Below are 24,955 nucleotides of genomic sequence, written 5' to 3' on the forward strand. Positions count from 1 at the left end.
AGTGGGACCTACTAAAAATATCTATATCACACCTTTTAGGCAGTTATTTACCTCAATCTGCTTTCAAAAGTGGAAGTTGGCAAAACTCTTTAGAATTCTAGAGGTGAGGATGTCTTCTCCCTATTGGCCCCAGAGTTTCTTATTGTCATTTCTTCCACTCAAATGCTCCCCTCTCTGCCTGCTTTTGTACCGGGGTCATTACCATGAATTGGAACAATGGTTTGGGGAGAAAACAAGGAAACACAATGACCACGTGGAGAAATTTTCAAGGATTCAGTCCTTGTTCTTCAATTTGGCAGCTGCTATGAAGGTACAGTTAGCACTGCAGAGCTCAGGAAAGCATATCAATGCAAATTTTGAAAGATTATTGTAATATTTTTTCCTTTCAAAAAAAAAATATATTTTTTCCTTTCCTTAGACCAAAAGGTGACCATGAGGGTTTGTACATTCACTCATTCATTCATTCATTCATTCATTCATTTATAAAACAAGCTTGATTGTGACTTTTGTATCATTTAGTTTTCAAGAAGCTTACAAGTCAGTGAGTAGAATGAATTTACTAGATCTCTGGTTTCCTTTCTTTTTTCTTCTGAGAATCATGTGTTACGTGTCTCAGAGTATGTGGCAGCGATGATGTTCACATGTGCAACAAACTCTTGTTGAGCACCTGGGATTATTCACTGGACCCCATACATTAGCTGTAACTCCACTATTTTCTTTTTCACATGGAAAGTATATCAGGATGAGAGAGAGAGAGAGAGAGAGAGAGAGAGAGAGAGAGAGAGAGAGAGAGAGAGAGAGATCACTATGGGAATAACCTTGAATCTAATAAAAATGTGAAGGCCATTCATATAGTTTTGTTAGTGATGAAAAGTGGCACAGGCTGTTAACCTTGGTTCAGCAACTTCCGTTCTCTAGTTCTTGCTAAGAAACAATTCAGAGAAAGTTTATTTAGAAAGTCACAGAGGTAGAAGAAGTGAGCTGTAGAAGAAATGGACTTAGGAAACAAGTTACAGGAAAAGAAGGGCCCTTCGGATCTTAAGGAAGAGAGAGAGAGCTCTGGGAAAAGAAAGGGGTGGGAAGGTCAGGGTGTGTTCCATAGAGAGAGCCTCACTCTGGGTCCTCCATCCTAATGGCTTTTATCTGGAGGACTGAGAAGAGAATCCCAATGGAACATTCATCAGCTTTCCTGGTGTGCCCCCTCATGGTATCCACTGATTGGTCAGCACCAGGAAGCCATTATTCAATACAGCTGGTCCTAATATGAGCCATGGTATCACTCCATCTGATTTTGCTGCTTCTCTGGGCCCGGAGCTGAAACACAACTGAAGCCTAGACGTCTTCTTCCAGGGGTTAATGCTCAAGGGTGTGGTAGTGCAAGGGCTTATTGTTTTGGCCCATTGCTAGGCAACTGGGCTCTCCACCCCGGTGACCCTCTGCACCTGGCCCATTTTTCCTGCTCTGCCCCTGCCTATCTAACTCCCTAGCTCCCTACTATACTTTCATGGCTTGATAAGTATTAGTAATAAATTATTGGCAATGAACTTCACAAATGACTTTCAAATACCAGGTATATCACCACAGAAAATGCATGGGTAAGGGCAGAATTGAATACTTTCTGTGACTGGAATGTTCTTGGCACTTTTTATAAATTTTTTTTTCATTTCATCCCGGGCCCCGCAATTTGTTATTTACTCAACAAATCCAGTGGCTTTCCAACTTTTAGCATCCATCAGAATTACCTGGAAGGCTTGTTAAAACATAGGCTGCTGGGACCAGTTCCCAGAGTTTCTGATTCAGTAAGTCTGGGCGGGGGCTGAGAATTTTCATTTTCAACAAGTTCCCAGAAGACAGTGAGGATGCTGGTCCAGGAATCACACTTTGAGAATCATTGACGAAGTCATCCATTCAAAAACGTTTATTAAAAACCTACCTGGTGCCTGGTGCCAAAGTGAAAAAGAGAAACTAGACATTATTTTATACGAGCTAATGTCCACTGAGCACTCTGCTATGAGCTTTGTTATGACAGGATTTACTCCTTTATGATAATTCTACAAAGTAGATATTGTTTCCCCTATTTGACAGAGGAGAATACCACAACTGTAACCTGCTCGAAGTCATATGGACAGGTTTCTGAACTCGGGTTTGAACACCTGTCTATTGCATGCCAAGTGGTGCCAGCAGACACCACGTAATATGCTATGCTACCCCTGTAACACTGAAGAGCTTACATACAGTATTATAGTCAGTGTTTTGCAGGTTGTTGTTTTTTTATAAAATGATGTTCAGAGAGGTTAAATTACTTGTCCAAAGTTATTCAGCTAGGAAGTATCTTAAAATGTAATGTCAGTTTGTCTGATGCCAAAGTGCTTTTCCCACCATAAACACCATTTCTCCTTGATTTATCTCTAGGTCAAGATCAATCTTAGTCAGAGCCAGAAAAGAAAATGAGCCTCAGTTAACTAGAGCGAGCAGAGAATGGATAGTTCAGTCTAATGTCTTGGTTAACTAAGTCATCTCTCTTGTGTTCACTTTCTTTCTAATAGTTATCAGTTCACTTTCCACCCGAAGTCAGCACCGTTTAAAGTAACGTTTCCCTCATGATTCAGGACCATCATACCCCACAACCATCCTGAAGAACAGCATTTGTTACTGACACATATCAAAGTGGGTGCAGAGGACACAGACGATTGGATTGAATGTGTAGGGAGCCCAGAATTCCTGCGGACAAATTAAACTATAATCTAATCACTTACCTTCCCTGGAACCAGAATGGGAAAAGGCCCCCAAGCTGACACTAATCAAATGACTCAGTTTAGTTGGGTTCTAGTTAATCAAGTTTATCCCAATTTGTGTAAGGAGCTGATAGAATTCAGTAAAAGTGACCGCTTATCTCCTTTTGTGGCTTGGCAAATTGCAAAGAATGAAGCTTTCCCTAACTCCTGTGTACTGCTGTGTTACCCAGTCATCAGGGAGAGAAATGAGCTGTATAATTACCTTTTGAGACATGAATCATCCTTGCTCTGAGGGTCCAGACCTGTTTGACTCTATAAAAGCAGCTCAAGGTCGAAGTGCAAATGTGCACTGTCTGCCGTCCCCGAGGCTGATATAATTACCAAGCTACCTTGAGGAGATGAAGTTGCTGCCTGCATCTGGCCTCGCTCTCCTCCTCATCACGGCTTTGAACTTTTCCTCTGCAGCCCCCTCCCTATTTGCAGCCACCCCCAGGACCTCAAGGAACAACTACCACCTCGCACAGGTTTGTGAATCTTTGCAGAATTCCCTCTTCCTTTTCCCACCCCAGGAAACTAAGAGTATAACGAGAAAATAAGGGGAAAATCTGTTATTGTTTTAAAATCTATAATAATAAAAACATACTATGCTAATTAGACCGGACGGCCGAACAGCAGAACGACTGTCCGGACAACCTTCCTGACGAAGCCGGGGCTACGAGGGCCAAGCCCCTTGCACGAATTTTGTGCATCAGGCCTCTAGTCTTCTTATAAGTCCATTGAAAGCCACTAGATTCCATCTGCTGTGAAACTAAGACTGACTGGTGCATGTTAGGTGTACGTTTGTGTGACTAAATAAATAATTGAATAATTATCTACCTAGTTATCTTGCTTCTTACAGAATTTGAGGTGGTTTGCAAAAATATATGCCATACAAAAAGACCAAAGAAGTATTTGAGAAATAATGTATGAGGAAAATAAAGGCAGCAATTGAGGTGTACAGTTGGCATATAGTAACTAGGCTTCCTGGCAGTCCGCCTGTGCTCAGGGAAAACTTGATCAACATCTAAAGTGAACTAAGTTTTTCCTGGGTACCTATCTGCTTCTCATTTGACAGTCTTTCCTCTTTAAAGCATTTCCCCATTTGCTTTCATTTTCTGTATCTCCCCTTTTAAAATCTCTCCCAAATGACTATTGGGAGGGATCTGATACAAATAATTCCTATTGGAATTTTTGCTAAGACTACGTGTGACTCAAAGTGATTCAATGTATTCAATGTACAGGGGTGGACAAAAGTAGGCTTACAGTGGTTTGTGTAGAAAAAGACATCCAATACAATAGTTTTATTAACTCAAAAGAATGTCACAAGGCAACTGTAGACCTACTTTCGCCCACCCCTGTATATATTCTTCTAAGTGTTTTTGTTGTTCTTTTGCATTTAATAGGAAGGTGGCAATCTTTAACCTAAAAAAAAACAAGTCTCATATGACGGAACTTCCAACAGTAATGAAAGGTGTGTGGATGAGATGTTTTTGCACCAGGGCCTCTCTTTTAAGAGTCTAAGTGACAGCACATCTGTGATTACCAAGCCTGCCCCCGGGGTGCTTTCCTGCCTGCCAGGCTACCCCTGTGTGCTGCCTGCGGAGCTGCCCTGCAGCGCTGATGTTCACCTACAAGTACCTCATCTTGTTCCTACTGACTGTTCACACCACTCATCCATCCTGACTGGTCAGGCCCCCTGCCAACCAGCCATTAAACATTTTGCATATCAATCAGCCCCGCCCACAAATAATACAGTGAATGCCAAGTACAGGCCTGTTGAGTTAAACTTCCTTTGACTCGAGTCCACTTTTAGAGGAATTCAATCCAAAATAACATAGCTCAAATACTGGCGTCTATTTTAAATTGCATTTCATCGGTGCCACCTAGCTTGCTTGGGTCCCTTCTCTCCAAATGTGGTTTTGCCTCGCCCACCTCATGCCGCTCTGATTCGGACACAGCGGAGACTTCGTGACCCCAGAAGGAGGAGCACACTGCTGCCTGACTGAGCTGAGGTGGATGGAGACCGCGATGCTAGTACAGGTTCTGACAAACTATGGTCGTCGGAGATGCCGGCCGCACCTATTCACTTACCTGTCATCTATTGCTCTTTCGTTCCACAATGGAGTGTGGCAAAACCAAAAATATTAACTTTCAGTCCTTTACAGAAAAAAAAAATTAGTTGACCTAAAAATTAACAGTTTGTACCGGAAGAAGACTAGAACATTTGGGAAAAGCCATCCTTGCAGGAGCATTTGGAAAAATCAGGTGGCCTGGCAATATTGGGGATTTTTAGTGATCCCTTACTTCTTTTTCTCCAAAATAAGCCAGCCTCGGTCTGTTTTCCTAATGATGTGCCCTCAGAATGACTTTTGACCAAGGACCAAGAAAACCTGTCAACACCTTGCCACCTGGCAAACAACACCTCCTGCCTGCCAAATCCCCAGTCATCAGCTCCGAACAAAAACAGGTATCACTCTTTCATTCTTAGAATAATCTGGGCAAACCTCTAATGTGGGTCCCAGTGACTAAAACAAAAATTAGTGCCCCACCTTCTGGTTTACAGAATCATATAACTTTGACAGCCTTAAAATACAACAAATAAGACAGCACGAAAGTAGACAGTTTAAGTTCATTCATTCAACAATGATTTATTGATTGCTGACTGTGTGCTAGGTGCCAGGGTCAGTTTTAAGTTTTGGATAAACATCAATGAACAAAACAAGTAATGTCCCTGGGCTGACAGTGCTTACTTGGGGATACTAGAGGGCATGGCAAGGTGCTGGGGGGAGATAAACACGTAGTCAATTGACAAACGTCCAAGATTATTTCAGAAAGTGATGTGATGTTGGAAAAAAATTAACCAGGTTGACAGAGAGTGACTGGGACAGTGGGGCACATTTTCACCTGGGTAATCCAGGAAGGCTTCTCCGAGGAAGTGGCACTCGCGATGACCCCGGGCTACATGAAAGAGCCAGTCCCATGAAGATCCGGAGGCAGAGCAGTCCAGGCAGAGGAAATAGACAGTGCAGCATCTTGGGGGGTGAAGGAGCATCAGGCTAGTTTGGCAAGAGCTGAGAGACCACAGGAAGAAGTCATTGGCTGAGTCCAAGAGACAGGCAAGGCCAGTGGATCACCTGGGGCCTGGGAGCCGGCGTCAGGATAAACAGCTCCCACACTGCTCTCTTCCTTCCATTTGATCACTCACTGGGAGAGAACAAGGGGTTTCTTGTGCCTGGAAACACAGACAGGCAATATTTCCAAATACCATCTGCTGCTTCTCAAACCCACAAACATAGAAATCTACAGCTGAAAAGATGAACAGGATTTTAGTTGATGTATTTAATGTCCACTTATACCCATTCAATTCTGATTTACTGATGAACAGAAAGGCTTCAAAAATGAAGGATGATGAAATGCTTACTTTGTCTTAATCCAGGGTTTTATTCTTTTTGTTTGTTTTTTAAAAATTAGTGATATCAATACAACATTTAAAGCAGGTTCTTAAATTGTCCTTAAAAATAGTATAAATTTTTATTATCACATTATTATGGAATCATTAAAAAAATAAAAACTTCCCAAATATAAATTGTTAAATTTGGGTGTCTTTACTACCATTTTACTCTCTGTGCACAGAGATATTTTTAAATGTTATTATATTTGGTTCCTATCTTTCTCAGTAATTATTATGTCACAAGAAAATATTTATTTTTATACTATTGTCATGAACATTATTTTGAAGAGTTACACTTATTCCGGAATACAGGGGTGAACAAAAGTAGGTTTACAGCTGTGAGTACACAAAACACAGAGTTAATAATAATCATTGTAATAATCATAATGCATGTCTTTTTCCATATGAACAACTGTGAACCTACTTTTGCTCACTCCTGTATAAGTGAGTTTTAATTTAATAATTTCTTTTGTTGGACACATAAATTATTTCCATATAAATAATGTTTCTATGAACATCTTTGTACATCACCTAATCTGAAGGATTACTTTTTCAGGATAGATTTCCAGAAGTGGAATTAATGAGTAAAATACTAATGACTAAAATATTAGAGGCCTGGTGCATGAAATTCATGCAAGGGGCTTGGCCCTCATGGCCCTGCGGCCCTGCCCTCCACCCGCTGGTTGTTCAGGAAAGTCGTTCTGCCATTTGGTCTAATTAACATATTAGCTCTTTACTATATAGGATATACTAGTATACATATTAAAATATTTTTATACATTTAAAAGCATTTTCAGCCCTGGCCGGAATGACTCAGTGATTAAAGCATTGGAGGACCTCTGGTTCGATTCCCAGTCAAGGACACTTACCTGGGTTGTGGGTTCAATCCCGGACCCAGGTCAGGGCGCATGCAAGAGGCAACCAATTGATGTGTCTCTCTCACATTGATGTTTCTCTTTCTCTTTCTCTCTCCTCCCTTCCATTTTCTCTAGAAATCAATGGAAAAAGTATCCTCCCATTTCAGGTGAGGATTGAAAAAATATATATTTTAAAAAGCACTTTTCACAATGAGGGTCTCATTGGATCCTCACACTGCTGTGGTCAGTAGGACAGATACCAACCCTATTTTATAGATGAGAAAGCTGAAATCAAAAGAATGTAAAGGAATTTCTGAAAACCTAGGGAATATTCTATTGGGATTTATCACACAGCATCAAAAGTTCTCAACTCCCTTTCTCTGACTTAGCCAAAGTAGAAAGAAATGTTGAAGAAACCGTATCTTGAATTTCACCTTGTGTTGAAGCATAATTAACTCTGAGTTTTAAACTCTTAATTCTCAAGAAGGACACTAGGAAAATGCAGTGAAATAGAATTAGGGGGAGACCTGGGACGCTGGTTTGCTGGGACAGACTCTCTGGGACTCCATTGTTTTTATTTCTCAAACATTGAAAGAGAAGTGGAGAGGGAACCACCTGGACCCTTAACCCTGTGATTTAACAGTGGGGAGTGGGAAGGGAGGAGGGTGAATGGGACACGTCTGATATGTGCTGAGATCTTTGACCCAGGGTCACAATCAGATGTTGAGCCAACAGTGCATGAGTGTTAGATTTAACACACACACAATTCTAAGTGCACATCTATTTGCCTAATTGAATATTTTGACCCTGAAAATTATGCTAAAACCTTATCAATAATTTTGGCAAGAAATTTCTGGAATTATTTAGGCTCTCAGAACATTGGATAATTCTTCAAAGAAGAACAGTACCTAGCCATACAGGCCTACCTTGAGAAACAAGGAAAATCCCAAATAAACAATCTAACTCTACACTTAAAGGAATTAGAAAAAGAAGAACAAACAAAACTTAAAGTCAACAGAAGGATGGAACTAATTAAAGTCTGAGCAGGAATAGAAATTTAAAAAAAGAAACCATAGAAAAGATAAATGAAATCAAAAGCTGGTTCTTTGAAAAGATAAACAAAATTGGCAAACCCTCAGCCAAACTTACCAATACAAAAAAAGAGAGCCCAAATAAATAAAATCATAAATGAAAGAGAAATAACAACAGACACCGCAGAAATACAAGGAATCATTAAAGAACACTACAAACAATTATTTGCCAACAAATTTGACAATCTAAAAAAAATGGATAAATTTCTAGAAACATACAACCTTCCAAGACTGAACCAGGAAAACATAAAATATCTAAACAGATTGATACTAGAAGTGAAATTGAAGCAGTAATCAAACTCCCAGCAAATGAAAGTCCAGGACCAGATGGCTTCAAAAGGTGAATTCTACCAAACATTTAAAGAAGAATTAATACCTATCCTTCTCAAACTATTTCAAAACATCGAAGAGGAAAGAATGCTTCCAACTCATTCTACAAAGCCAGCATTACCCTGGAGGTACGTTACCCGAGGACTAGTGTTACTGCACATGAATATATAATACTATATCTAACAAACCCCCTATTGTTAAACATTAAGATTGCTGCCAATGGTTTATTATTTACATATGTAAATATGTATATATAACATGCAAATTAAAACATACATAATTTATGTAGAATATAAGTAAGTGTATAGTTCATGGAATATCTAAATAAATGCTATTTATAGGCAATAAAATACCTTATATATAATGTATAAATATAAAATTTTATATATAATAAAAATGTATATATAAATCTTTAACTGTTCCTTGTTTATTTTCCTGAAATAAGTTGGATCAACAGCAGGTTCTGATTCTGCATTTGTGTGACTCTGCCTCACTCACTTCACCTAAGCAGTCATAGAAAAGTATTTTGAATGATATATAAGAGGGTTAAGCTTTATGTGCAAATGAAATCTTTATAATGTACTAGAGGCCCGGTGCACAAAATTCCTGCACTTGGGGGGGCGTCCCTCAGGCCGGCCTGTGCCCTCTCGCAGTCCAGGACCCCTCGGGGAATGTCAGCCTGCTGACTTGGGCCTGATCTCCTCCTAAGCCACAGTCAGACATCCCTCTGCCAGTCCTGGGCTCTCACAGTGTGGGACCCCTCGCTCCTTACTGCCCGCCTGCAGCAGAGGCAGGATAGGCTCCCACCACTGCCACTGGGCTCAGTGGCACTCCCTCTGTGGGAGCGCACTGACCACCAGGGGGAAACTCCTGCATTGAGCGTCTGCCCCCTGGTGGTCAGTGTGTGTCATAGCAACCAGTCGTTCTGCTGCTGGTAGTTCTATAGTTAGGTTGATTTGCATATTAGGGTTTTATTATATAGGCTGATTACTTTTACTTGTCTCAAGGGACAAAGAGCCTGTCCCAGGAAAGCTGCCCCACAGAAACAAGTTCAACCCCACACACTGAACACACCTGAACTGATTAAAAGCCTCAGCAGGAAAATGGATTGAACCTCTGCCTTTGCATAAGGTGAGAGGCTGGAGCACAAAGCCTCTGAGAGTTAAAAACATTGGTGTCTAAGGAAAATATGATACCAATAACTGCTCACCAGAGGACTAGGAGAGTCTGTTTCATAAATTGGGTACAGATGTCAAGGACAAATAAATGATTCATTGGGGGGGGGGGGGAGGGAATGTTCTTTTTCCTTCCATTATTTTTCTCTCTTACAATACCTATTCATTGTAGGGAAACTATAAAATGCAGGTGAGCAAAAAATAATAATAAATAAATGAACTAACTAACTAAAATTCCCTTTACCAAAATATAATTGTTGTTAGTAATTTGGCACACTGTATTTCTTTCTAAGCTTTACCTATGCAAATATATATAAATTTTTTCAAAAATGGAAATATACTCTGCGCACTATTTTTCATATATCCAGAAAATATTTCCTGAGCATGAGTACTCCCCAAGACTGTGCTGTAGGTATGTCAGCCCGCCTCTCCCTTTCAGGCATATCTTGACAAGTTCTACACAAAGAAAGGAGGGCACCAGGCTGGTGAGATGGTTGTACGAGGAAGCAATTCCATAGTAAAGAAGATTAAGGAGCTGCAAGCATTCTTTGGCCTTCAAGTCACGGGGAAGTTAGACCGGTCCACAATGGACGTGATCAAGAGGCCTCGCTGCGGAGTCCCTGACGTGGCCAACTACCGCCTCTTCCCAGGTGAACCCAAGTGGAAAAAAAATACCTTGACATACAGGTAATGAGATCTGAGTCTTTCCAAATTCATACAGAAACACCTCTCTCTCTTTCCTTCTTTTCTTTTAAAAAAATCTTCCTTCTGTTCTGTATAAATATCATGGCTCATCACAAGCACAAGAAAGATTGTTTAGGCTCAATCTTTAGACAATGACAATGGAAAATTCACTAGAAAATATGATTTCAGGATTGCTGTAATTGCTGGCCATCTTAGGTATTACAATTTTACCAGTTAGAGACAACACATTTATCTTTAAAGAAAAAGAATCTAGCCTAGAGTTAATAAGCTGACAGTATCCACCAGTGTTCTTAAAACAACCTGTTCAATCAAAAGGATATGATAAAACTCCCCTATCGGTAAATTCATTGTTTTCATGGATTGAAAAAGTCATTTATTGACGACTTATTAAGTACCTATCATAGGCATTCAATTTTGAAAATAAATTTGTCCTTTGTGGGCCCTTAGCCCCAGGTTCCCCTTCCCCCGACTCCACCCCCCTCTCCCCCCTCCCCACCTCCACATTCACTCCCACCCTCTGGCCTCCTTCTGCCCGGAGCAAGGATTCTGTGTAGTTCGAGGGGACATGCCCAACCAGAACCTACATCTTCCCTGTGCCCTAGGTCATCACATGGGAATTCCATCCCAGCAGCCTGGGGTCAGCGCTGGCTTCCCTCCCAGGCCCGCTGGAGGGATCACGCGTGGTGCCCATCCCCCCGCCTGAGGGTGGGGTGGGAAGCAGGCAGTCTGCCAGTGGACTTATGGGCCTCTTACATGCCAGACAGAGGCGGCATGGAAAAAGGGCAGCTCCTGTTTCTATCTTTGCCAAAGACCTCGCAAATGTAGAGGTTTTCCAGGTAGAAAAGCAGGCCAAGCAAATAGCCGCAGGGAGTGGAATGGCCTGGTGTTGGAGCGGCAGGGCAGTGGGCAGGGCGTGCGGAGGAGTAGAGGGCGCAGGAAGAGCAATGAGGGTAAGTGAGGATGGAGGGGGCGGAGGGCGCTAGAACAGGAGGCTACGCAGTTTGGACTTCAATCCAGGGCACCCGAGAGCCAGACCAGGGTCAGGATCAGACTTCGTTGTCTGGAGGAGCACGTCTGGTCGATATCTGGGCCTGGAGAAAGGCTGGGCTGTTAAAACAGTGGCAGCGATGGTGCGCTGGAGCTGGCTACTAACAGCTCACAGCAGCCAATCCTGACATTTTCTGCAGTGTTGCAGCCAGTTGTTAAGTTTCCAAGAATTTTGTGAGCTGGTTGCTAAACAGAGCCATTATTAAAAACTAAGCTATATGATCTTACAATTAAATAAATTATATTATAAACAGAGGTAATCAAACCATTGTTTTTTAATTATTATACTGTACTACATTTACCTATGTTCACGAAGTCATTGACATCTATTCTATTTGTATGGGGAAATGATTGCCACTGCTCAATTCTTCCCAACTTTGTGTTCCATGGTGACAAGTTGGTAACTAGAAGTTAGTCATAATGAGAGTGTTTAGAATATGAAAATCTGCAAACCCTACAAACCAAAGTTTCTCTTCAGAGAGCCAGTTGTTAAACTGTGATCAAAATGAGGGTGCAAACCAAGGCCACTAATTAGCTGCTATGAGCTTCTGAGTCCATAAGGTGGCGTTCTGAACACAATTATTAGTCATTGGCTTCAGCTTAAGAATCACAAAAATCAAAGCATCTGTTCCCCTTATGGGAAACAATTGATAAGCGGATGAACATAGTGATTATGAGGTGATTAGGATAAGACAGGAAAAATTTATATAAACCCATGGAATTTTTCCCCCTCATTTTCTTAAACTTATCGTAGACTTTTAGTCTGTGAATATGCGTAGCAAAAACAAGGGACATAGATCAGGATAATGTGGGACTTGGAGAGGTGTAATATTCTTGTGATAAGTTGGGCAGCTCCAAAACAGCCTCAAAACTCCCACTGCCCATCCACGCCTGCTCCTGAATAACTCCCTACCCCATCACGGAAGGCCTAGTACTCTGTCTACATAGCTACTGGATTCCAGAGGATTTTAAAAGACAAAATATATCACAGTGCTTGTGTGCATAAGCTTTGAAGTCAGAACTGGGATCAAATCCTGATGAATCATAAAATGTAGATTATTATAATTAACCCTGAAGGTGTTGTGAAAATTTTATGGCGCGTGTTTAAAAAAGTGCTTAGAACAGTGTAATAGTATGTGTTCAAAGAATATTAGCTATTATCACTATTGCTTATCAATCTCCAGACCTGGGGCCAGGACTTTTCTTGTTCTCTCCTGGTGTCTCTGCCTTCTCCAGCCCAGCACACAGTTGGCTCAAAGATGTGGCCGACTTGTCCATACTGTAAGGGAAGTTCAAGTGCTAACTACAAAGAATTGTGATTAAACCACTGATTTTTGTTATATAGGGGTCTTGGCATATTTTGAAAGCACGAAATGGTCCCTTTAAGGATTACCTCTCATGGTTTCTGGTTGAGATTTTACCACTTGCATCAGAATAACCTATACGACACTTGCAAAAATGCAGATTTCTGGATTACACCTATATATTTAAAAATCTCCATAGGTAGTTATCATGGGTACTAAAATTTGAGAACCACCAAGTAGGCCCTAAAAACCATTAACTTTTATTCATCAGTTCATCCATTTATCAAGTATATTTGCTAAATACCTACTGTGTGCAAGACTGGACTAGGAGCTGGAGAAAGAGAGACAGTAGGCTCAGTCCTGCTCTCAGGGTTGTCCCTCACTCTGCATCTGAATTCCATCCCAGCAAGTCTCCAGGTGAAGTTCCTCTCTCCAGCCCTTCCTTCGAATGCTGCCAGAAACCAACCCCCCCACCCCCACCCCGCTCCAGGGCAGCATGTGTTAGAAAACCAACTGTCTCTCTCTACAACTGTTTGTTCCACCACCCCCCCAAACCCCCGCCCCTCCCCGTCCCCACCATCACCAAAAAAAAAAAAATCTCCTTAATTTTCTGCCTGCAGATGTCACTGTCCTACCAGGACTTGATGAAAGACTCAAGCCTTTTCCAGTTCAAGAGAGCACTTCCTCTTTTAAAATGCATCATTTAAATATTCCCCACAAGGCCCTGGGGAAATCCTGATGGCCTTTGAATGAAAGTTTGCAAAACTTTCCAACTCCACATTTTTATTTTTTACAACTGAAAATTCTCAGTCGTCCCTTATGGGGGAACAGAGAGCTCTTCTCAATTAAAACCACATTAGGGAAAATGGACTTCTTGGTACTTGTCATGTTTCACAAAGTATGATTCTTCAAAATTAGAGAAAATATAGTAATAATGAAAGGCAAACTCTTTCAGCACCAGAAACTCTCAACTCTTTCATTTCTTCACTTTATTTTTCTTATTGTTTAACATGTTTCAGTATTTTAACGAATATGAAAGCAAAATAAGAATTATTGTTTGGAGGACAAAATCTACACTGTAAATTTATGTTCACTATTTAAGGTTTTAATACAGACAATATAATTTCTTGACTTCTTCACTTAGGGACATTTACTGAAAGAAAAACATGTTCCTTCTATTTCACAGAATATCCAAATACACCTCGTCCATGACCTCTGCTGATGTAGACAAGGCGGTAGAAATGGCTTTGCAGGCCTGGAGTAGCGCTGTTCCTCTGAACTTTGTGAAAATAAATTCAGGAGAAGCAGATATCATGATATCTTTTGAAACAGGAGGTACTGTGGTGCTTCTTGGGTTTTGTCTGCTAATTCAAAGGAGAAATGTTCCAATACTTTTCCTTCTACAATACTTAATCCAAGTGATCAGCACAATCCTTCTTGGTGCAGTAGTGTGATGGGCAGAGGCGAAGATCATGGCAAAGTCATGACCTTCATCTGGCCAGAAAATAGAACCAGAGGAGTTCTCAACATTTCTTGTCTTTATTAGACTGAGCTGTAGAATGGACTCCGTGTAACATGTGTTCATTATGGTTTTGCCCCATTAGGGACAGAGAATGTCAGATTTAGCTTTCCCATTGGTTGGGTGGCCACATGACCTCATACCATTCCCGTGATGTATTCATTGCTTTATATCCCCTTCCCTATTAGCCAAGAATCTCCCACTTTGAATTCTCACTGAAGAAAGTAAATTTTACAGTGGCCCTGACAGTAAAATTTATTTCCTTCAGTGGGTAAGAGAGTGGGGTTGCCGTCTGGCCCCCACTTGCAGACAACTTGTGGAATCACTAGGCCTGCCTCCTACTTGCCTGCTTCTCCATCCCTTCTCACCCTGGCAAGCAATAGAGGCATAACTTTGCGCAGAGATTGGTGGAGCTCTCTAAACCTTTTTCAAGAGAAACCTTATCTAGTTAGTAGACAAAGGAAAGGCCATGAAATGACTTTCTCTCTTTAGCGTCCTATAAACAAGGTAAGTGATCGCCGCCACTGCCTCTTACCCTCCAAGGATAACATTTCTAAGTGTCCCTTTTATTCCAACTCTTGATCTTAATTTTAATCTGATGTCACTGGGAACCCTGCTTAGAAGCTAGGAGAGAGAAGATCAAGCAAGTTTTGCCTGAGCACAAGCCCTTTAGAGATGGCCCATGGTGGGTTCCGCTCCCAGAGGACCAAGGCCACCCCAGTCAAGTGGCAGGACAATGTGGCCAGGGCAGCTTGGGGTGATGGAGTTAACGTCGTTCATGCTTGCACCCTGTCCCCTAAAACACAAGCCTATTAGGGACTGTGCTGCCATTTCATTAGGTGCCTCAGGTCACACAACCTGCAGTGCACCTAAACCTGGGAAATGACACACCAGAATTTGGTGGTGTTGTTTTTGTTTGTTTGTTGTTTTGAGGTTTTACTTTTTTATAACTTAATTTTTATTGTTGGCACTCTTACAGACATCCCTATTTACACCCCTTTCCCCATCTCCGCCAACCCGCCCCCTCTCCTTCTGGCCATCACCACACTGGTGTCTGTGCCAACGGGGTATGCATATCTGTTGTGGTTTTTGTTGTTGTTTGGGGTGTTTTTTTTTTATTGTCTAAAGTTTTACATATGTCTCCTTTTTCCCCCGATTGATCCCTCCCCACATCTGTTGTTTTTTAATAAAATGTTTCATCACTAAAATCCTGATAAACTGTGAAACATAGCTTCTACACCATCCCTCATTTTACTCTTCCTCCTTTTCTATTAAGTTTGTAAAGAAGTGTTAATTAAATATAGATAATAAAACAAAAATATATGAAGCTTTAAAAGTTGGGGTTTTATAAATACTGTTATGACTGTCATGAGTTTTACACATGAAAGTCTATCAAAATTACAGAGAAATTTGTGGCACTTCCTTAAATTGGATTGGATTGTATTGTGCTATTCAAACAGGAAGCACACACATGCTCACTTTGCTGTTCGTGTCTTAGCTAAATCATACGCTGAAAGCTGCACTCTACCAATGCATCCACATGCCAGTCAGCGGAAGAGATCACTGTCAAATGACCATCTGTGCTTTCTCCTTTTGTAATCTGTGGCGTGGGTGCCATTCACAGTCTGCCACGCGTCAACTAATAGATATCACAGTAAAGACAATAACAGGAGTACATTTTTTACTTTTAATGCTTACTATCTTTGAAATATAAAAAAGCCTTTTAATTTTCCAACTGACAGATTACTCATTGACACCGAACTTCTTATAAAATATGAATATTAAAAATCCATTTGTACGAGAAGTATCAGTGCTATTCAAAAAGTTATGTTATGTATCCCACCATTGCCAGATGGACTAAACACTGTTGGCATTTTTCTTCACTTGTTTAGATCATGGGGATTCCTACCCATTCGATGGGCCCCGCGGGACGCTAGCCCATGCATTTGCACCTGGAGAAGGCCTGGGAGGAGATACACATTTCGACAATGCTGAGAAGTGGACTATGGGAATGAATGGTATATATGCACAATTCACCATAACCTGGAAAAATATTGTACCTTCTTCTGGGCCTCCATCATGAAACCCTGAGGTTCAACGCCCCAGGCCACCCTTTAACTAGGGGGGCTGGCTAGGAAAAACAAGTAAGCCAAAAATCCAAAAGGAAAGACCCTCCCTCAGTTGTGCTGTAGACTTGTCTGGTCTCTGATTCATAGCATATAATCTCAAGAAGCAGCAATTCCCCCTCCGCACACAGCTCTGTTTCCTCACCTCCATAGTATGTATTGTCTTTTACTTGTACTTGGAAATAGGCTGCATTCAGAAATGGCCTGAGGGAGTCAGGACTCTCCTGAGAAGCGATGGGGATGGGGATGAAACTCCAGAACATCATGCATGCCATCTGGAATTCTTCAGTGTGAAACTGTGAGGATAAGAAAGAGAAGGCTGTGCCGAAACCGGTTTGGCTCAGTGGATAGAGCATCAGCCTGCGGACTGAAGGGTCCCAGGTTCGATTCCGGTCAAGGGCATGTACCTGGGTTGCGGGCACATCCCCGGTGGGGGTGTGCAGGAGGCAGCTGATCGATGGTTGTCTTTCATCGATGTTTCTGACTCTCTATCTCTCTCCTTTCCTCTCTGTAAAAAATCAATAAAAAATATTTTAATAAAAAAAAACAAAAAAAACAAAAAACAAAAATGAGAAGGCTGTAATAGCAGGGAACCAGTAAAGCGTCTGTGACCTATGTCTACATATTATTGCCGCTATTATCATTTTACCACTATTGGCTCTGATTAGACCCTTGTTTATCAACCTGCCAGAGCATCACTGACCATGAACAAAAGGGGTTGATTTACATTTCCCTCTTCCCCCACCCTGCAACCCCTCCTAGCCAAGGGGGAAAGAACTAGAGGAAAGTAAGCAAAACTAAATGCCAGAATAACCTACTAACATGGGAATGATCCAGTTATGGAAAGAAAATAAGTTAACTGTAATGTGAGTGTAATTTATCCTGTAACGACAGAAGATATTGAAAATAAAACCCTGTGTTGATGCTGCCTTTTTCTCTCTCGTGTTGTCTAGGTTTCAATTTATTCACCGTTGCTGCTCACGAATTTGGCCACGCCCTGGGCCTGGCCCATTCCACAGACCCCTCGGCGCTGATGTACCCAACTTATAAGTACCAGCATCCCTATGGATTCCACCTCCCCAAGGATGACGTGAAAGGGATCCAGGCATTGTACGGTACAATCGCTATACTTCTTTGACAACTAACTCAGAAAGTCACAAGCATTTGGTCTCCAACTTAGAGAAAATATACTTTGCCAGGAGTTACCTGCAGAGATTAAGATCAAGCTAGAGACCACAGCCCCAACTCTGCCCTCTCCGTGAAGAGCTTATTTACCAAATGGATATTGCTTTCCTCTAAGATGTGCAATTACATTTCATATCTTTCCTCCAGGGCATAAGTGACCTTATTTTTCTAAAAACAATTATGATAATGATAACTACATTGCTCAGTTGCACAGGCAGTTTGCACAAACCTATCATGTTTACAAAAACCTGTCATGAGTCATCCTACACCATCCTCATGACCAGCCTGTGGGATGTGAAGTGTTTCTCTCCTTTGATAGCTGAGAAAGCTGAGGCTCAAAGATAGTAAGTATCCCAAGATATTCAAAATTATCTCATGTTAACATTCTTTCAACATAATAAAGGATTCCTAGAAACTCTCTACCCAACTTCTTTAACAAAAGACAAATCCATTAATTCACGAGAAGGAATCTTGATGTACTGTTAGACCTTGACACTTTTTCTTTGATGCATAAAAGGCAGAAAATTCTAGAAACTGATTTCCCCTTAGGCCTTGGAGCCGGATTTTCAGACTTGACTTGTCCCCAGAGGCAATGACTCAGGCAGCTCATGCTTCTGTTGCTGGCAGATAGTCCCTCAGGAACAGCGTGGGAGATAAAAACCACCAGCAGTCCTCCCAAGGGGTGGGTCCAGCAGAAGACGCCTATTCCCACCATTTATTCTCTTGTGTATATGGCAGGGGGTGTGGGAAAGTGTATTAGTGAGAATAATAAACCCTGGCTATGGAAATAAACACCTCCAGGAACTCAGGGGCCTAGTGCAATGCACAATAAGATATATTCCTTGCTCATACAAAGGCCAGTTCATATAGTATGACTGTTGAATAGCTCTTCTCCATGTAGTGACACAAATGTACAGGCCTCTTCTAGATTCTATATCTTTTATTGCATAGTGCTTCACTTCTATCCATAATGGATCAAAAGTTTGGGGAAATTATTCTCTGCATAGATGTTTCTTGGCCTGCGAGTTACTCATATCAGAGATGATGCCTTTAAATAGCAAACACCTTCAGTGTACCTCCATGCACAAGAATTCTTAGTCTTTCCTGAGGTGCCTAAAAAAATACTTATGCATAGTGTAGGATGCCCAGAAGTGGCTGAAAATAATATGAAAACACATAAGAAATTTATCATCTTATTGAGAATGAAGTACTTAATTACAAAGAAACAATCATTGGCAACTTTTAAAATTTCTAACTTAGAGCACCTATAGTTATCAAAGAAGTTGTGTCTAATAATAAAACAATAGCTACCATTCTTTGAACCAAGCTCTGTACTAAGTACTGTCAGGCATTCTAGAATTCTCACAGAAACCTGAGGTAGGTATTATTGCACCGCCCATTTTACTAGTAAGAAAATTTAGGCTTCGAGAGGTTTGATTATTTGCACATTTTTCACACACTCAGTAACTAGTGAAGCTGGATGCGAACCAGGGCTGGATGCAAGCCATCAACAGACATGCTCTTTATCACCTTGTCAAACGCAGTGAGGTCTCTGGAGCAGAAGTGTACAAACTCGATTCCTAGTGCCATTTGACCAAGTCGCTTTGAATCCTAGGACCTCGGAAACCATTCCCAGGGAAGCCCACTGTGCCAAATGTGCCTCCTCATAACCCGTCCAACCCTGACCTCTGTGACTCCAGCTCATCCTTTGATGCGGTGACAATGCTGGGGAAGGAGCTTCTACTCTTCAGGGACCGGTAAGCCTAAAATGTGCTTAAGACAATGAGGTTGTCCTAGAAGTGTGAAGAAAATAATTTATAGCCTGGCCAGAGTGGCTTAATGGTTGACCTATGAACCAGGAGATCACAGTTTGATTCCCAGTCAGGGCCCATGCCCGGGTTGTGGGCTCCACCCCTGTGTGGGGCGTGTAGGAGGCAGCCAATCAATAATTCTCTCGCATTATTGATGCTTCTATCTCTCTCTTCCTCTCCCTTCCTCTCTGAAGTCAATAAAAATATATTTTAAAAAATAATTTATAAACTATTTCACTCAACAACACCTTATTTTTCCATGTCAATGAATTTTCATTTTTATCTTATTTATACAGGATGGGTGGGGGAAGTAGGTATACAGTTATGAGTATGCAAAACAGTTTATTCTTGTATTATTATTTATTAATTATTGTATTCTTTTCCATGCAGACAACTGCAAATCTACTTTGGCCCTTCTCTGTATATTATCCCAATGAATAGATATATTATTAGTTATTTAAGCAGTCCCATATTTATGAACATCTAGATTATTTCTAATTTTTTATTTCTAGTTTTTTAAAATTAAGACCAGTTTAAACTAAATCTTTAACAATTGGAAGGGCATCAACTTTTCAAAGGCAAAATAAAGCAGAGCCCAGGAACCCAGGCTTTCTCATCAGGCTAAGTTGGTTTGAATGAGGGGTCCTCAAACTTTTTAAACAGGGGCCAGTTCACTATCCCTCAGACCATTGGAGGGCCGGACTATAGTTTAAAAAAACTATGAACAAATTCCTATGCACACTGCACATATCTTATTTTGAAGTAAAAAAACAAAACGGAAACAAATACAATATTTGTATTTGCATGTGGCCCGCGGGCCGTAGTTTGAGGACCCCTGGTTTAAATTCTGACCCTGGGCAAGTGACGTGCCAAACACATAGTGATCACAATAAATATTTAGGAGTGGGAATCAAAAGTTATGAACAATGGATTGAGGCTTAAAAACTTGAGGTATTTATTATTATTTATTTCATTGATTTTTTTATTAAGGCATTGATTATTGACTTTTTATTTACTATTATCAAAAGTAAAACTAAACAGAATTGGTGGGCATTGATTCAGGAGTGATTGGCAAGAGACAGAGCAGGAGGAACCTGGAACACCATGCTCAGTAACACTGGTTTTGAAGGGACAACATTGTCAGATTTTACATTACCCGGAGAGGTGCATGTAGCACTCATTCCCTGACAAAGAAATGAGATGCTAGCCACCCAGTAGTATGTAGCTTATTCTTTGGCAAATATCAGTGACTGTGGTAGGGACAAAGGATACAGTGAAGTTAAAGATATTATGCCTTTCCATGCAATTATAATCGTTTTCTTTAAAAAGCTTTTTTTTTTTTAAGCGCTCTATCGAACTACGAGCATTTAGCGATTCCTAATGACTATTTGAAGAAGCTACACCTTTTGACAAAGTCTTGGGTATAAATACTGAGGGTGGTAACAGAATAAAAAGGGAGGCATAGATACAAGAGACATGTAGAAATGAGTCAGGGACGGATTGTGAGTGGTGTCCTAGCGCTGGGCTTGCCATTATCTCACCATGGGACCTTGAACCTCTCTTCCTTCATTTTAAAATGAGGTGTTACCTGAAATTAATAGTGACTTGAGTGTGTTCAGTACTTACTATCTAAACACTTTGCTATCAAATCCTTACAACAGCCCTGGTGATGTATGAATTATTATTCTCTTCTTATAAGATACAGAAAGGATAAGCAACTTCTTTGAGTACACGTTGCTAGTGAGGGGTGGAACTGGGACCTGCACCTACACTGTCCTAGGGCAGAGCTTGTGCTCCTAACTGCCTTGCTGTACAGCCTCCTACTGTGTCCTGCAGAGAAAGAATCCCATGACTCTATAGCGCTGATCCCTTGCCGGCTGTCGCCAAAAGTCCCAAACCGTTTGCTAAGCCTAGGCAGAGAACAAAGAATTCTTTCAAGTCACAGCTACAATGGCAACCTGGGGGCCGTTATGAAAGGGCTCCCGTCTGTTCTCTCCCAACCGCAAGCCTGGAATTTCCCATCACCAACATTGTCTGCTGATGAGACATTTCAGATGCTAGATGTAATAACCACATTATTTGTTTCCAAAGCAAGATGGAATGCAGTACCTTGTAAAGTCACTGTGAGGATGTTTCACAGTCTCCATAGTTTATAAAGGTACGCTGCTACATTCAAATGTTCTGTTTGGAGAGAAATAAACTTCAGGTGTAATAAGTCATATATGTTTAATATACATATTTTATTCTTTATAATAGATGAAGATATATTGAGACTATCCCAGATTTCCTCAAGCACTTAGGGAAGAGAAGAGGTAAATGAATTACAGTCACACCAAAATGATATTTGCATCTCTCAGATATATTCTGAGTTTTACACAATGTCATGTTAAGGATACAATCGAGAATATCACCATCAGCACTATCTGGTTTGGCTCAATGGATAGAGCATCAGCTTGCGGACTGAAGGGTCCTGGGTTTGATTCTGGTCAAGGGCACATGCCCAGGTTGTGGGCTCAATCCCCAGTAGGGGGTGTGCAGGAGGCAGCCAATCAATGATTCTCTCTCATCATTGATGTTTCAATCTCTCTCCTTTCCTCTCTCTGAAATCAATAAAAAAAAATATTTTTTTTAAAAAAAAAAAAGAATATCACCATCAGCTACAGGCTTAGATCCCTGACTCATTGTTACTTCTGAAGTTGTGGCTTGTAAATATGGTTCCCCACTGTCTTCTCAGATGGTTATAGACAGGTAATTTAAGGGCACCATGCACAGCTTTGACTATTTTTAACCCGCAGCACTGTCTCAACATGGGTTTTTAATTTTATAAGCTGTATTTTGCTTGGGCTCATGAGATGCTGCATGGTGGACTGCCGGGGTTCTTGTCCCAGCATCTAGAAGGGCTCAGGAAATCTGGAGAAGGTTGTGCGTAGATTAAATAGGAGTCCAGAGACGCAGCATAATTTTGAAAGGCATATGGGGGTCAGAGGAGCTTAGCTTAAAGGAAACTAAGATCTAAGTTCTAAGTTCTCCTGATCTCAGGACCCCATGCTTTTTATTAACACAATTTGTCCTGAGGCAAGGCAGGGATATACACTTCAAAGGGTCAGGATTTCGTATACAGAATCCGTTGTCAGATGGGGGAATTAGCCTACGGCTGTTCAGGTGTTTGGCCAGTAGGAGGCAATAACATGTAGATTAAGATGCCCTGGGCTGTCTGGCAGCCAAGCAATCAATTTTTATATCCTATTCAGGTTTGGGGAAATGCCTTCAGCCATTCCCAACAGGTGACTACATGTGTGACTCAACCCTGTTGAGTCCCCAAGTTCAATCAACCTTTTGATGAAACTCTTGAAATTATGACATGCTAGAACTGGCTTCCGGCAGTGGACTTCTTGGCCTCTACAGTATTCTGATAGAAGCAAACCTGGTTAGTGAACACTCAGAAGGAATGGCTGCTCAGCCAGAGGTGGCAGTTTGTACTTCAAAGTTTCATATATAAAAAGAAATTTGAGATACTCTGGTTTCTCTTCAGATCGCACAAATCTTTCGCCTTTTACTAAAAAGAAATTTGACTCTATTGATAAGCTCTAAGTTTATGTAGTATATGTCATCATTTAATAAATAAATAGAGCGAAAACCTGTCTTTCTAAATAAAGAGTAGTCCAGAGTTTATAAAGCGCTTCCATATGCCTTATCTCAATTGATCCTTTGAAGTATTAGCACAGATATTATCATCGCTCTCACTCTTATTTAACAGAAGGTACTTGAGTCTCAGACGAATTAAGTGACGGATGATGAAACAAGGTTTCAAGCATTCCTTGCTTCTGTCACTGCACCACATCGCCCAAGCTCAGGGCAGAGGAGCAGCAGTTCAACTGTGAGCATCAAAAAGAAAGAAAGAAGAAAGACACCTCTTCCCCCTGAAACTGGGGAACAGAATAACAGAGAACAGCGTCAAGGAGAGTAAAAGGTTGAAGAGGATGGAAAATCAAGGTGTCCATTCAGCTCGTGCTGAATTACCTTGACAGTCCAGCAAATCGGAGATGAAGGCATCTCCTAAAAATGAAAGGCTGATGGGATCAGGTTAGGGAGGTGGAATGAAGATGGTTGGGTATCACAAAAGGAACAAAGGTTTGACAAACATGGATCATGTGCCAGGCACTCTGCTAAATCAAGATTTAAAACAGTGGTTCTCAACCTTCCTAATGCCGAGGCCCTGTAATATAGTTCCTCATGTTGTGGTGACCCCCAACCATAAAATTATTTTCGTTGCTACTTCATAACTGTACTTTTGCTGCTGTTATGAATCGTAATGTAAATATCTGATATGCAGGATGTATTTTCATTGTTACAAATTGAACATAATTAAAGCATAGTGATTAATCACACAAAAAAATATGTAATTATATATGGTCTTAGGCGACCCCTGTGAAAGGGTCATTCGACCCCCAAAGGGGTCGCGACCCACAGGTTGAGAACCGCTGGTTTAAAAGATGGCTAATACATGACCCTGCCCCCAAGGAGCTCACAGGACTGGCTTAGAGCTGCAAAGGACCAGGTGAAGGTTACAAGTGGCCTAATCTCAAACATCATGAAGTAGTTGCTGTTCTTTCATACAAGGGAATGAAACTTTCAGAGACTATGAAAATTAATGATCAAATAAGTTCTGCTCAACATTCTGGCACCAATATATTTCACCCACAGATATTTATGGAGCCCTCATTATGTGCCAGGTACAGTGTTGCTCCTGGGCCCACAAAGATAAACAGTGAAGCTAAATATCTAATCTGCAGGTCCACAAAATCAATAAATTCCATTGTTTCGTCTTCTTTATCAAAGATCAGATTACAGACTATTGATATGATTTATTTATCTGTTTTCATTACCAGTTTCAATACATCCTGCAGCTATTCTTTTCCAACTAGCTCATGGATTTGGAGGTGTGGAGCTTATATTTTTTAAATCCATTTACAGATGTATTAGGAGGTTATTTACTTTACTATTTTTTGTCAATTTTAATTTATTTATTATTGTAATCTATAGCTCTAAGGTTGTAAATCCTCTGAGTATGTGCTCTGTTGTTTTATTACCCACCAGACATAATATTTTTTCATTAGTGTACTGAAAATTTTCATGACTATGGATTCCTTTGGAACTTGTGATACTTTAAGTGATGACTAGAGTTTATTTCTATCTTATGCATACAGTGTATACATTATACTATGTCGTAATAGTGTTTAAATCAGGGTTTCTCAACTTTGGTATTACTGATATTTTGTTGTGTTGGGCTATCCTGTGCATTGTGGGATGTTTAGCAGCATCCCTGGCCTCCATTAGACTCCAATAGCACTGCCCAGCCCCAGTTGTAACACCAAAATTGTCTGGATACCCAAACCTGTGCTCATTTTGTGCTGGTGGAGAAAAAAGACAAGAGAAAGCAGTCCCTCTTGCCTTCAGAAAAAGCTAGGCCTGATTGCTCAAATTATAAACAAAGAAAAACCAAGGATCACAGCCTGAGAATGAGCATTAGCTGAGATAAGGTATGTGATGAAAATCAGGACAGCTGGAGCCTAATTCGGG

At 40.9% G+C, this 24,955-nt stretch overlaps 1 protein-coding gene across 1 annotated transcript in view; it reads left to right on the plus strand.

Moving 5' to 3' along the window:
* Positions 1-3,133: 3,133 nt before the first annotated feature.
* MMP20 (matrix metallopeptidase 20) overlaps positions 3,134-24,955 on the plus strand; it is a 38,297-nt gene continuing 16,475 nt past the window's right edge. Inside the window, exons 1-6 of the mRNA XM_036324578.1 lie at positions 3,134-3,259; positions 10,118-10,365; positions 13,921-14,069; positions 16,146-16,271; positions 17,333-17,494; positions 19,180-19,321. Of these exons, the coding sequence (XP_036180471.1) occupies positions 3,134-3,259; positions 10,118-10,365; positions 13,921-14,069; positions 16,146-16,271; positions 17,333-17,494; positions 19,180-19,321 (953 nt within the window). The remainder of the gene's footprint in view (positions 3,260-10,117; positions 10,366-13,920; positions 14,070-16,145; positions 16,272-17,332; positions 17,495-19,179; positions 19,322-24,955) is intronic.

Source organism: Myotis myotis, unplaced genomic scaffold (assembly GCF_014108235.1).
Source record: "Myotis myotis isolate mMyoMyo1 unplaced genomic scaffold, mMyoMyo1.p scaffold_m19_p_10, whole genome shotgun sequence".
Lineage (NCBI taxonomy): Eukaryota > Metazoa > Chordata > Mammalia > Chiroptera > Vespertilionidae > Myotis > Myotis myotis.